Source organism: Choloepus didactylus, chromosome 1, assembly GCF_015220235.1.
Source record: "Choloepus didactylus isolate mChoDid1 chromosome 1, mChoDid1.pri, whole genome shotgun sequence".
In the NCBI taxonomy this organism is placed as follows: Eukaryota; Metazoa; Chordata; class Mammalia; order Pilosa; family Megalonychidae; genus Choloepus; species Choloepus didactylus.
In genome coordinates, this window is record NC_051307.1 from 168720361 (window position 1) to 168733704 (window position 13344).

General features: G+C 39.5%; 1 protein-coding gene across 2 annotated transcripts in view; it reads left to right on the forward strand.

The window, feature by feature from the left end:
- PLCL2 (phospholipase C like 2) overlaps positions 1–13344 on the forward strand; it is a 211598-nt gene that overhangs the window by 185049 nt on the left and 13205 nt on the right. The window contains exon 5 of one of the 2 annotated variants that reach the window (XM_037845556.1): positions 9621–9730. In XM_037845556.1, coding sequence (XP_037701484.1) covers positions 9621–9730 — 110 coding nt within the window. Of the gene's footprint in view, positions 1–1148; positions 4641–9620; positions 9731–13344 lie in introns of those variants that run through there. The other variant, XM_037845565.1, reaches the window with a different exon arrangement.

Below are 13344 nucleotides of genomic sequence, written 5' to 3' on the forward strand. Positions count from 1 at the left end.
CATTTTCCTTTCTCTGCTGTTTGATGAGCCTCTTTATTTTCTCAATTCTCAAGTTCATTACCACAAAAGCATCTGAGTGGGTTTTCTCCTTGGTTAACCTTCCAGAAGAAAAATAACTCATAGCTTTTCCCTAGGGGCAGAAACTTGGGACCATGGAATCAAAAAAACCTAATTCTAGGTTCTTTACACAGAACAGCAAAGGCTCAAAGGCGATCCTTTCAGCAAAAGAGCAGCCACATAGCCCAGCCAGGTATATGAATGTATTCACTGCTTTCTGGATGTAATCTACCCCCAAGCTTGAATCCAGATTCCTGTGCGTTTCAGTGGATTTGTGTAATATTCTTACTATATATTTTTACTGTGAAACACTATAGCACACTGCAGTTGTATAACATGTCACTCTTCAGAAACTGTTCACCTAGTTTGTGCTACATTTAAGATGAACGTTACTAAAACTTAAAAAGATTTTGTTTTCTTTGGCCAGAATTAACTGCTACCTCTTGTCTTAGTTGGGTGGCAACACGGTTGTAGAATCAAGGAATCCTGGTACTTTTATGTCTCTTTAACAGTTTCCCCAAAGTGTTAATATTTCTTCCTTAAGTATAAGTGGACAAGGACATGTGTTACTTGAGTCTTTTATAATGCTGTTTGGTTTAACTCAGGCTAGTATATGGGATAATGATTAATAGAAAAAATAAAATTCATTTGCTAAACGGTTAACTTCAGGATAATGTGAACAACTGTGTATGGTTTAAAGTATATAAATTATGATGACATTGTGTTGAGATAGTATTTGGAAGAAATCGAAGTTGTTCCTGAAAGAAAGCAAATCCCACTTCTCACCCCTTCATTATTATTGGCTGGGTTTCTATTTCTGAACCTGAAGATGTTCTCACAGTGGGCATTCTTGCCACGTCACTGAGCACAGCCGCAGCACTAACAGCAGGCTAAGAACCATGTTCTCTTTTGGGTTAAAGCTGTGATTTAGAAACTTCTAAATATTGATTTTTGCCAGTAGTCATGACAAAATAAATTTTCTCAGGATCAATCCAATTCTAATTATTCTCAGAAATATGTAGGTTTTTGTTACCTGTAATTCATCAATGAAAAGTACTTGTGTTTTAGAGTTGGAACGCCCTCTATTTCAGCCCTTCAAGCCACAGATGAAGAAACTGTTTGCACAGAAATCCATGTTCCTGCAGGGCTGGCTGGGCTAGCTGCAGAAGAACTGTGTTCTCTTCTTTTTACATGCTCAGAAGGAGAAGCTGGTGTGGGTAGTTTTCTTGTATTTTCTTATCCTTTTAAGAACGGTAAAGGATCCTCTTAAACATTATTAAAAAGCCTGTTATGAGAGCTGCTGCTTGGCACTGCACCTGTGAAGTTACCAGCCCCCTGGCCCCTCCTGTTTCCAAATATCACTCAAAAATATTGGCAGTACAGACAGGCAGAGAAGATACATAGATAATTGGTAACTAGTGAAAATGCAAAAAGTGAAATACTTACCTTGTGTAATTGCATGTTAGTAGGGTTATTCAGGGAGTTATTAAGAAGGCAGGAGGGAGAGCCTACCTCTGTAAGCTGACCAGAGGAATCGCTCCCAGAAGTGGCCAGGTGTCGTCTCTGAATGAAGTGATGGTAGGCCCAGGTCTCCTGAGGTGGCGGGGGGCTGTGCTGGCTACCCCCACACCTGGCATCCCAGATACCCACCAGGCGGCTTGTCTGGTAGATTAGGAGGTAAGCAGATAGCCTTTCTTTAACTTCCCTGCCTTTCATAATCTGAGTTCTGTATTATTACTTCATTTAGAACACCAAGGAAATTAAAGGACTCCCTGTCTTCCTTGTTATGTAACTTCCCAATATAATTGTCTACACTTTTATAATAGGCGCAGGGGCAGTAAACCCTGCCATAACAGGTATTTATCATCTTCTCATTTTCTGTTTGGTCACCTATTGAAAACACAGGCTGGAGTCCTCAAGTTTTCGAAAATGTAACTTTGTCTGATTGATTATTTGTAGTTTATTTTGTAAACTTGAATCATCTAATCATAAAATTATTTGGAATTTATTCTGTAAAGTTTTTCATTATAATATGTAGTCCTGATATGCCTACAAAAAAATCCCACATATCGTATCTGTTTCCTAGTGTAGAAATCCTAATTCAGTATTACACCTACAGACTTTATTTTGGCATTGATTTAAAAAATAAACCTTAGCAATCATTCTATGTCCTCATGTCATTGTTTTAATGGTGTTGCAGCATTTGCTGGGCTAATGCCTGTACAAACAGCCATCATACGCCAGAAAAAAAGTTGTAAAGATTTCTTTAGAAAAGAATTGTCAATGTGCTAATAATACAAGTACTAGCTTGCTCATACCAGTTTGCTGCCCATGTATCTAAAATTCTGTAACTTCTTACAGTGTTCAGCATATGTACGTAATGGGTTTTCATGGGACTTTAGTATCTTAACACAGCATATAGTCAAATGACCTATAACACAGTGTGTGTGATCAATAAATGTTATTGACTGACCAATTAGTGTAATTACTTCAAGCATCAAGAATTACTTTCATTATCCAAAATGATGTGACCTTTTGTATCTCCATATTATGGATATTGACTACTAATTATAGAAATAGAGACCCGTTCTGAAAAATCCACATTAAAGAAATTTTACATAGTAGTTCAGTTTTACCTCTTTAAGTAAATATTCCTGATTTTCATGTTTGAGCACTTTTAAATAAATAACAGTGAAACAAGAAAACACAAAACCTTAAGATCATTTGGAAATTAATATCTGTTTATGTGAGCTGTGCTGGTTATTAAAAAAAAAAAAGTAAAGTCTTGAGCCAGTCTTGCTTACCTCCCTCCTTTCCTTCCTTTCCTGGAATAGACGACTGGGCAGTCTCACAATTCTTAGATTTCCTGAAATGCCCTTCTAACTGTGGCCCTCTAACGCCTACTGGGCATACTCTCCATCTTCATCATGACTTTTTCTCTCAGTCCCCTCTCCCCATCCTCCTAGACCAGTTTTTTCTCAGAGTGGTCCCTGGCTCTCTGACATGGAAATCTCCTGAGGTACTTGCTAAAATTGTGCGTGCCTGGGTCTACCCTAGACCTCCTGAGCCAGAGTCCTGGGGGAGAGGCAGGGCATGTGCATTTTACACACGCACCTCCAGTGACCCTGCTGCACATTGAGGTTTGAGACCACACTCTAGTCCCCACAGGACTTCTCCAAGAACCTAACTCCAGGATCCTCTTACAAAAGCACCACATCCCTCGCTACATTACCTTTCTTCCAAGCGCTACGAATCACCTTCAGGTGCTCTCTGAATTCTCTGGATTAATGTCAGCTTCCTGACTGGCCTCCCTCCTCCACTCTTGCCCTTCAGCTCTAGTCACAGATTCACGCCAGCTCCTCACCCACCCAGGATTCTTCCCAGCACAGGGTAATGCTGCATCCTCATTCCCAGAGGGGATCTCCACATCTCCGCTTCCTCTAGCTCCTAACTCCATCACCCTCGAACCATAATTAAAGAACATGGGAGTTTAAAACAAAAACAACTTGGCCTCCTTGGATGGAAATAATTTAGTCTTAAAAAGTTTACTCATTATCTGATTTTCACCAACTTCATTAAAATGTACTCTGCTCTTTAGACAGAATTGTCTGGCTTACTTTGTAACCAAATACAATACTGCTTTTAAGTTTCTTAATAAAATGAGAAATTTTTCATTGGGCAGTGTTTCTTTGCTGAAAATAATTAGGAGAGTAGGGAGGAAGTTACATAACATCGAACCCAGGCAAGTTCTTTGTACTCACTGTTGATGTAAAGAACTAGAGTGTGATCTCAAACCTCTGTAACATGTTAGAATAGATTTTCTGATAATTTAGTATCAGGAGAATAACACAATTTGCATCTTAGTTGTGTGATTGGATTTCTTTCTTTAAAAGTGGACTGACCCAGTTGAAATGCATGATCTCATCCTCTCTCCCTCTGCATTCCCTTAAAATGGAGACAATGCCTCTCCAGTGCCCATCCAAGAGCCCTTAAAACTCTCTGCCTCACAGAACAATTAGTTTATACATGTAACCGTATCATGAGCTCAGATTAAGGGCTGGGACTGTTTTGTTTAGAAATAATGCATGGTGAATGAAAAACCTTAGGCATTGGACTCAGACAAACCATGATTCAAATCTTCACCATTTCCTTGGGAAAGAGCTATAGCCTTTCTCCAAACTCCTTACGTAGTGTATATAAAGTGCTTGGCAAGTTGCCTTTTGCTTCCCTTGGCTGTGGTCCCACAGCCCATACCCTGTGCTCTGCATGTCCCAGGGGTGCAAAGAAAGGTGTGCTGGGCAGATCTGAGTGAGAATCCTTTTATTTCCGTAACATGCTTCAAATCAGTGGATTAGGAGAATGCTTGCAAAGATCAGCCTATGAGCTAACAACGTACAAATATCTTTTAAGAAACAAATTTGTTATGCAGCAAATTAGATAATAAAACAAATAACAGTGGGACTGATAGTCTTGGTCACTTTTTGAAATTCCGGCTTTTGTATTGTTCCAGTTTGCTAATGCTGCTGTTTTGCAAAACACCAGAAATGGATTGGCTTTTATAAAGAGGGCTTATTTGGTTACAAAGCTACAGTCTGAAGGCCAAGAAAATGTCCAGATTAAGGCATCAACACAAGTATACTGTCAATGAAGGAAGGCCAATGGTGTCCAGAAAACCTCTGTTAGCTGGGAAGGCACGTGGCTGGCATCTGCTGCTTCCAGGTTGTGTTCAGCTCCCTCTCAGCTCCTGTGGGTTCTTCAAAATGTTGCTCTTGGGGCATTTCTCCTCTCTTAGCTTCTCTGGAGCAAACTCTGAGCCAGCATGAGTCTGCTTTCAATGGCCTTCTCCAAAATGTCTCTCTTAGTTGCTCTCCAAAATGTCACTGACAGCTGCTCTGCTCCTTCTGTTTGTCGGCTCTTTTATAGGGCTCCAGTGATTTAATTCAGACCCATCCTGAATGGGTAGAGTAACACCTCTATGGAAATTATCCAATCAAAGGTCTTGCCCACAGTTGATTAAGTCACATCTCCATGGAAACACACCCAATCAATAGGTTCCAACCTGATCAACACTAATACATCTGCCCCCACAAGATTACATCAAAGAAAATGGCGTTTTGGGGGACATAATACATCCAAACTGGCACATATATATTTAATGGAATTTTTCCAGTTTGTAGCTTGTACCGTTTTCATACCTATTTTTAAAAAGCATTAATTGATGGTACCATTTACACTTCTCTATGAACTTTATTGGACTATGCAGATTTTTAAAGGTGGTAAAATAAGAAGGTTGTATCTAGTCTCTCTTTTCATTAGACACATAAAACATGAGTTTGTTCGATAGGAGGCATGCATGCAACTACACTTTTTTCTTTAAATGTTGGCCCCCATTTCTTCCTTACTAATACCATTTTTTATCCTCAAGTTCTTTTGAGTCCCTAATCGTTTTAAGGCAGCTTGTCCTTTTACTCCCTCTGACCCTGGATTTGTACCTGTCCTCTGAACTTTCTGAAATCTGCGTTCTTAAAATCTAGGATAGATGTTTGTCTAAGCTCAGCATCCCCTTCTACTATTCCATAATTACATAATCCCATAGGTTCTTACTCTTTAGTTGGAATTAAGCCCAGGAAAGCAGTTCCCATCATTACCTTCTGAGTAATCAAATATTCACCAAGGCAAGATAAACTGTCTGCCCTTAGTGAAATGAAGCTTCTGAGCAGATACCTCGGTGGCTGAAAAATCCCCCAGTCTGTGTCACACCTTGGTGCCAGTGCCTTCCCAGTTTCTTTTTCCGTACACCTTGAAGCCCTCTGGTTGTACCCGTTCTTGTTACAAAGGGCTCTTCCCCACTACTTCCCTTGTGTCTGCTCTCTTTCCTGTATCCCAGTTATGAGTTCCATTCCCCAAGCCTCATGATATTTCTGAGATCATAGTGCCTCCTACTATAAATATAAGAAATATAAATGAGTATTAATAATCATGTTCTGAAATCCAGATCTCCTGCTGAAGTCTCGTATTAAAACTGAACCTAAGAGGCAGCATATCAGAATTGTACTGGAAGGACCTCAACTGGCCACATTCTAAGAAGGGGTCTGAGTCATTGGTAGCATACTTTAAGGCATCTCACAGATGAAAGAGGAATGAAAAAAAAAAGGTGTGTGTGTGTGTGTGTAGTTTAATGCTCTCCCCAAAAGCCTGGGTTCTAGAATATGATCACTACCTATTCATAGTTGTTGCTGGTTTTTTCACTCTGTTAAGCCAAGCACATCCAGTGAGAGGAAGAACTAGACAGAGGGGATGCAGCCCACTCTGAGCCAGGTCACTGGTATTGGGATGGAGGCGGTTTAGTTGATCAAGCCGGGATGTTCTCATGTACCACCACTGATGAAAGGAAGGATAGAAAACAGGAGGTGGTCAGTGTGTGAGCTTCCCAGACAATGTAGTGAGGTTTACGAATTACTGTCTTGTCCTTGAAATCAGTGATGTCCTCATGCCTTATTAGTTTGACAGGAGCTAGGAGCATAGTTCTTTTTAGGTGGAGGAAAAATAGAAAAGCAAGAAGAAAAAAAGACTAAATTGGCGGCTTGCTATATTTATTGTATGTGTCAGCTTTTGCTTATTGTTTAAAGACACTAAGGAATAAAGTCACTGTCCATCATCATAAGAAAGAATTATTTTGGAATAATGTTGCATAGAAACGGAATTCAAAATTGGTATGCCCAACTGAACAGTGTAAGAGTAAGCAAGAGAACACAGAAAAATGTTTTGTAAAAATTATGACCGTTCTGCATTATTCATAGAAGATTTGAAACAATCCAACGTCCATCAGTAGGGACGGGTTAAATAAACCCTGGTTCATCCACATAATGAAGTCTCTGTGGCTGTTAAAAAAATGTGAAAGAGCCCTATACACTGGCAGGGAGTGATAGCCAGTGAAGTTGAAAAAGCAACAGCAAGGTACAGAAACAGTGTCATAGTACGCCACTTGTGTAAGACCAGGGTGATTATGGGTATATGTCCACATTTGCCTAGGTTGAAAGGAGAAACCATAGGAAGATTAATTAAAAACTAATAAAAATGTGTCATTTAAGGGGAAGGAGGGAAAAGGATAGAGGAGACGTGTAGGAAGCAAGGCTTACCTGAATGCACCTTGATATGTAGTTTGACTTTGCAGTCATGTAACTTTTTGACATTTGCTTAAAAAAAAAAAAAGAAAGAATCCCTTCTTCCTTCTTCCCTGTAAAAAAGAAAACAACTGAAACAAATGAACCTAATTGTACTTTGTTGGTGACATGACCACCTAGAGAAAGTAATTATTCCAACTGGCCTTGGAACACAGTATATTTTTCCTTCTCAATGACATATACTTTAGAGACAAAAAGAAAAAGAAAGAAAAAAGAGTTTCAGTTGGATTCAGCAGTGTTATTACTAGTTACATTGATGTTGCTAAGAGTGAAGATTTTCTACCTAAGAGAAAAAAATATTTAAAATTAAAAAAGGTATGTAAAACCCCTGTACACTTAAGTTTGAATTAGAATTATTAGTAAGAGCTTATTTTTCCCTCTTAAAACAGTAACAAAAATGTTTCCTAGATCTGTGCAATGAGAAGGCCTACAAGCAGAGAAACCCAGTGGGAATGAACATGCCACACTCGGAGGATGCTCTCTAAATATAATTCCCTGGAGAAATGACTGGTTCCAGGTCTGGGACAGGAAATGCACTTATCTTGTGCCAGAAAGTGAGGAAGTCATGAAGGGCTAATTGGTCATTTTAAAAGGACATGGGAGCCAGTTTGAAGTGTCCCATACACCAGAAATGGGATAACTGTGACTGAATATTTTTAAAAAGCCATGAGTTCGTAGTGATATTACGGGAGTAAAAGGGCCATCAAACCCTCCTGCACTACTCTCATATTGTCTCCTAACTGGTCTCCCTGCTTGTATTCTGCCCCTCCCATTCAAGTCTATTTTCTGTACAGCAACCAGAGTGATTTTTTTTTTTTAATGTGTATTGCAGATCTTGTGAGTCCTTCCCTCAAACCCCTCTAGTGGCTTTTACTAAGTTGAAGTCCTTACAGCATCCTCAGCAGCCCCTACAAGCCTCCTAAGGTCTGGCCTCCCATTTGCCAGTCTGACCCATCCCCGCTGCGCTCCTCTTGCAGACACCCAGCCACGCCGGCTACTGGCTGTTTCTCTAACACGATAGCCACGCTTCCATCTCAGGGCTTTGCTGTTCTGCCCAGGGTCCAGCCGGGCACCCCTCCCTCGGAGATGCACATGAGTCACTCCTGCACTCCTTTCATCTGTGCCGGAAATGTCGTCGCAGCAAGGACATCTCTGATCATCCTGTTTAAAATTACCACTGCACCCCATGGCACTTCCCACAGCCTCCCTACTTTATTTTGATATTGTATTTATCACCATCTGATTCTCCCTCTCTCTCTCTCTCTCTCTCTCTCTCTCTCTCTCTCTCTCTCTCTCTTTCTCTCTCTCTGGTTTATTGTTTGTCTCCCCTGCTGGGATGTAAGCTCCCTGAGATGAGAGCAGGGCTTTTTATCTATTGTGTTCCCTGTTGTGTCCCTGGTATTTAAAATGGGGCCTGGTACACACTAGGCACTCGCCAGGCACTTGTTGCATGAATGGATGGATGAATGCTTTCCATATGTGGAAACTTTTCAAAATCATGCTTTTGAAATTGCTTTTAGAGAACATAACATGTTCTTTAAAATATCCCCAGTGGTAACAAATCTTTGTTCTTTTGAGAATGGATTTGGCTTTTATAAACAGCCCAATGTCATTCAGGACCAAGTGTGAATACAACAGGTGATGAAAGTTAGTAATATAGTATAGTTTTCGATTCTTTTTTTAAGAAGTAATGAGTGCAATTTTGTGTGCCTGATTCTGAGGACAACCCTAACAGGAGAGCATCAAAGCCGTGTTGTGCCACGGTGGCATGGCCACACCGAGGAGCCTGGAAGAGAGACTCATTTTGAAGGATAATAGGGATTGTTCTTTGATTGTGTAAATTATGGTAGAGACCCATAATATAGAGGCAGAGTTTGTGTTCTCTTCCCCTTTACAATATGCCGGCTTCTGACCCCAGATTGATTCTTACCACAATAGCAAGCACCTCACTTTGGGTTCTTTTCATCCCCCTTCACCAGTATCGTGTCTTCCACAGAGCGAAAATTTGCCTTCTGACGTCAGCAACGAGTGTTTGAGATTCAAAAGAGCTCTCCCTCCTGCTAGCTCTGCAGCCTTCAATCTCTGAATTGCTGAGCATCAGATTCCTTACCTCTAAAATAGGAACGGGAGTGATCATACTTGCCCTGTTCACCCTTCAGAGCCGTGAAGAGCAGTTGCTGACCTCCAAGAGGCCTCTTGCGTTGTGGATACTATGAGTTTTCAGTGTCCGCCCCATTCTTACATTCTTAAGTTGGCACATTTATGAAATTCCATTGGAGGTTGGAATTGTTTATCTATACCTAGAAAAATAACTCTTGTCGGTTCATTACAGATTGGATAGGGATGTAATGTACGTCTCTCTTTTTGAATTTCTTTCAGCCATGGAATTCCATGAACACTTGCACAGCATAGGGACAAAGGAAGGCCTAAAGGAAAGAAAACTACAAAAAGCAGTGGAGAGCTTTACCTGGAATATTACAATCTTAAAGGTAACTTGCAGAGTTTTTCTAATGCTAGTGATTTGGCAGTATTTTTCAAGCATGTTTCTTCCTCTCAGTGTAACATTTCTTGCCCTGTACAATTTTGGCTACTTCAGGCTATAGTATAGTCAAGGAAGTCAAACAAAGAACTGTCTTCTCCAAAGAGTATGCAGGTACAGTAATAGCTTGTCGGTGGGGACCGAGATGGGGCACTTTTATAGGTGGTGTATTGTGGATTCTGGTAGGAAAAAAAATGCATCTTGGCATTTTATTATTGAAGTATTTTAAAGTTCATAAATGGCAGTTCCTGTTGGTGAAATAGAAATTATTGATTACATAATAGAAGTTATTAATGACTGGGAATTTAAAAATTTGAGTTACTCAAATTTGGTTTAACACTTAACCTCCCAGAAAAAAAAATAGGAAAAAATGGCATGGAACATAGTCTAAAGCAATATGTAAAAGAATTGCCATTTAAAAGAAATTTTCTCTCAAGGGAGAAACCATCTATATCTATATTGTATTTCTGTATCTATCTGTTTCTATCTATCTATTTATCTGTATTGGCATGACCATTTTTTTTAATAATTCATTTTTTATTATGAAAATATTTTTTCATTGTAGAAAATTACAAAACAGCAGTAGGCAAAGGTAAATGTAATCCCACCATCCAGAGATAATTACTTTTGGCATTTTGCTGTACCTTCTTTCCGTCTTTTTGTCTATGCTATATATAATATGGCATGATTTTTAAAATAAAGCTGGGTATGCACCTTGAAAGTTTCTTGAGTTTTGTCTCAACAGTCTTTGCTTTTCTTCTTCTCAGTGCTTGGGAATTTGCATAATAATACCAGAGAAGTTATTTCACTCTGGATCTTGGACAGCTAAATGTAAAATCACTCTCTGGTATTCAGCCTCCAAACTTTCTGCTTGGTTGAAAGCAAGACTGTAAAGACATTATCACAGCTGCCTCTTTTAATTTCCTCATTTCCCTCAAGTTAAAGATCCATTTCTGCAGCTGACAAGTTTTCTGATTTTATTTAATAAAAAAGTCTCTTGTCCAAAGTTAGCCAACTTGCATTTTCTCACATTATACCCCTACTCATTTTTATAATTAAAATCATTTTCATGACTTCTTCAAGCACTTGCTTTCCTACACATGCACTTTTTTTCTTTAATCTCTGAATCTTCTGCTTAGAATTTAACTCTGATGGTTGTGGTTCAGTAAACAGCAGACATAAGAATTTACAATGAAAAGGAATTTTGGCTTTATAACTTGCTAACTCACTCCCAACCAGAGATGGGGGTACACTACAAATTTCCTACAAACTTCAGGAAAAATTGTCACTGTAATTTAAGCTCTGTGAAAGGAACAAATACCTATTTTGCTTTTATTTTATTAGAGACAAATGTAGACATAGGGACCAAACTCACCCGTAACTAGCCTTGCTACGCAGATGTGGTCCATGGACAGCAGCATTGGCACCACCTGGAAACGTGTTAGAACTGCAGACACTCAGCATTTTGTGTCTGCTGTTTATAAGATCCTATATGCACGTGAAAGTCTGAGAAGCTCTGGACTTAGAACCACAGCAAATGGGAAACCTGGTGCATGTATTAATGAAGAACTGACATAAGTATTGTAACAGATTTTAGAAATAAGTAGTTGGGCCAAAGAGTTACACCAAGGAAATCTTTCTTTTGAATTATGTCCAGGCAAAGACAATTAACGCCTCAATTTATGTGCACATAAAACATATTTATAGAGGGGTAACAGATCTTTTAAAAATTTCCAGTTTCGTGTTTGCTGCAGATGGCGTTTGAGTGTGGTAGAACCTAAGTGAGGAATGGGGAAGAATTGAAGCAATCAGTGTGTGTGATTACATTATAATGGAAAGGATTTTTTCCGTTTCTCTATTTCGTAAACTTTGTAAAGAAGAATTAGTGCCCATAGGGGTCTTAAACATGAGTTTGAGTCTGAATTTAGCTGCCAGCGTTTTCCTGGGAGGAGGGACTGCGATCCCTTGAGTTCCTCCCACCACGTTTTCTTCGCAGTGAGCCTGTGGTGCACACAGGGTGTTGGCGGCACCTGAGACAGGAGGACAAGAACTCATGGTTGGGGAGCCCTGGACAAGTGAGGCCAGTGCATGGGATTACCTGAGCCCCACCCCAGACCTGCGGGATCAGAGTCTTGTTTAATAAACTCCTTGGGGGATTCTGAGGCACGCTAAAAAACTTGAGTACCACTACTCTAGAGTCAAATCAAAGGTGTGCTTCCTTCCCCCATCGCCACATCCATTGGAACAGTTGATGGTCCCAGACACAGGGCTTTCCTAGGAGGCGGAACCCTGCCAGTGAGAAATCCTTACATCTCAGGAGCCCCCTTCCAGTTTTTTACTTTGATTGCTTTATTTTGTTTTCTAATTTTGAGAATTTTTTTTAAAGGCATTAGTGGACAAAGAAGAAATAAAAGTCTTCCATGATCCCCACACCCAGAATTGACATCTGTGCATATTTCCTTCATCACTTTTTTCCTTGAATAAAATATTCATTTGTTTTTGTAGATACATCCTCATTATAAGGAACTTTTTTAATGGAAGAAAGATAACACGTTTTAAATGACTTCAGATCCTACTTCTGAGAAATAACTATTGTTAATCTTAGGTGACTTTCTTCTGAGCACCTTCCTGTATGTGCATGTCTGGAGGGAGGGGGCATAGATTTCATTGATTCTGAGTAGTACATTTTTTCCCACATTTTTGACATCTTTGAAACTGGTATGCATTTTAATCTATGGCATCTTTGCATTCTGTCATAGTTAAATTGGCAGCATTTTTTTCTTAATTGTGGTACACAAAATAGTGGTACATGCTGCAAGCAGTAGTAGTATCTCAGATATTATGAAATAAGGCCTGTTACTAGATGAAATCCTATTAATAATATATTGCTATTTTTAATTATTTAAAAAGTACTAAATTTCACTTTACTTAATTTAACAGAAGAAAAGTAAACCATGAAGGACTTACATGAGTTGTTCAACAGTTTTTACCATAAGAGAGATTTATTTCCTAACAGATCCCTCTGAGGTTAAGAAGAGATTATGAAAAATATTGAGGAATAATTTTGTTGTGTTTTTTTAAGTTACATGTTTCTATTATAAGCATTGTTGGTTGACCCTTTGCTATAAAAGATGAGAATATTCATGCACTCTACCATTTCTGTGTGGGGAGTAAAGGCACATGTTGTTTTTCCATTGTCCAGGTTTAAAGTATCCACATTTGGTCCCGAGACTCTAATTCCCATGTTGCTTGGTATAAGTTTAATATTTAAATTGGTTCAGTCACCACCTGGCCAAGAAGCCATCCATGCTTTCCTGCAGTCTGAGGGAATGGCAGGAAGCAATAAACCTCAACTGGGGTGATAGACACGTTTTGTTAGGATACGTGGTCCCAGCTTTCTCTTCTCAAAGTTTGTAAAATGTCCTGTTCTGGGGTTTCTGCTGCATAATTGGGAACACGGTACAATTCATCCCCATAGGCTTCAGGTTGCTTCCCCAACTCAGAAACCAGCCCTCAAAACTTCACTCCTATTAGATAGTCAGCATCATTCTCTTATCTTTCTTT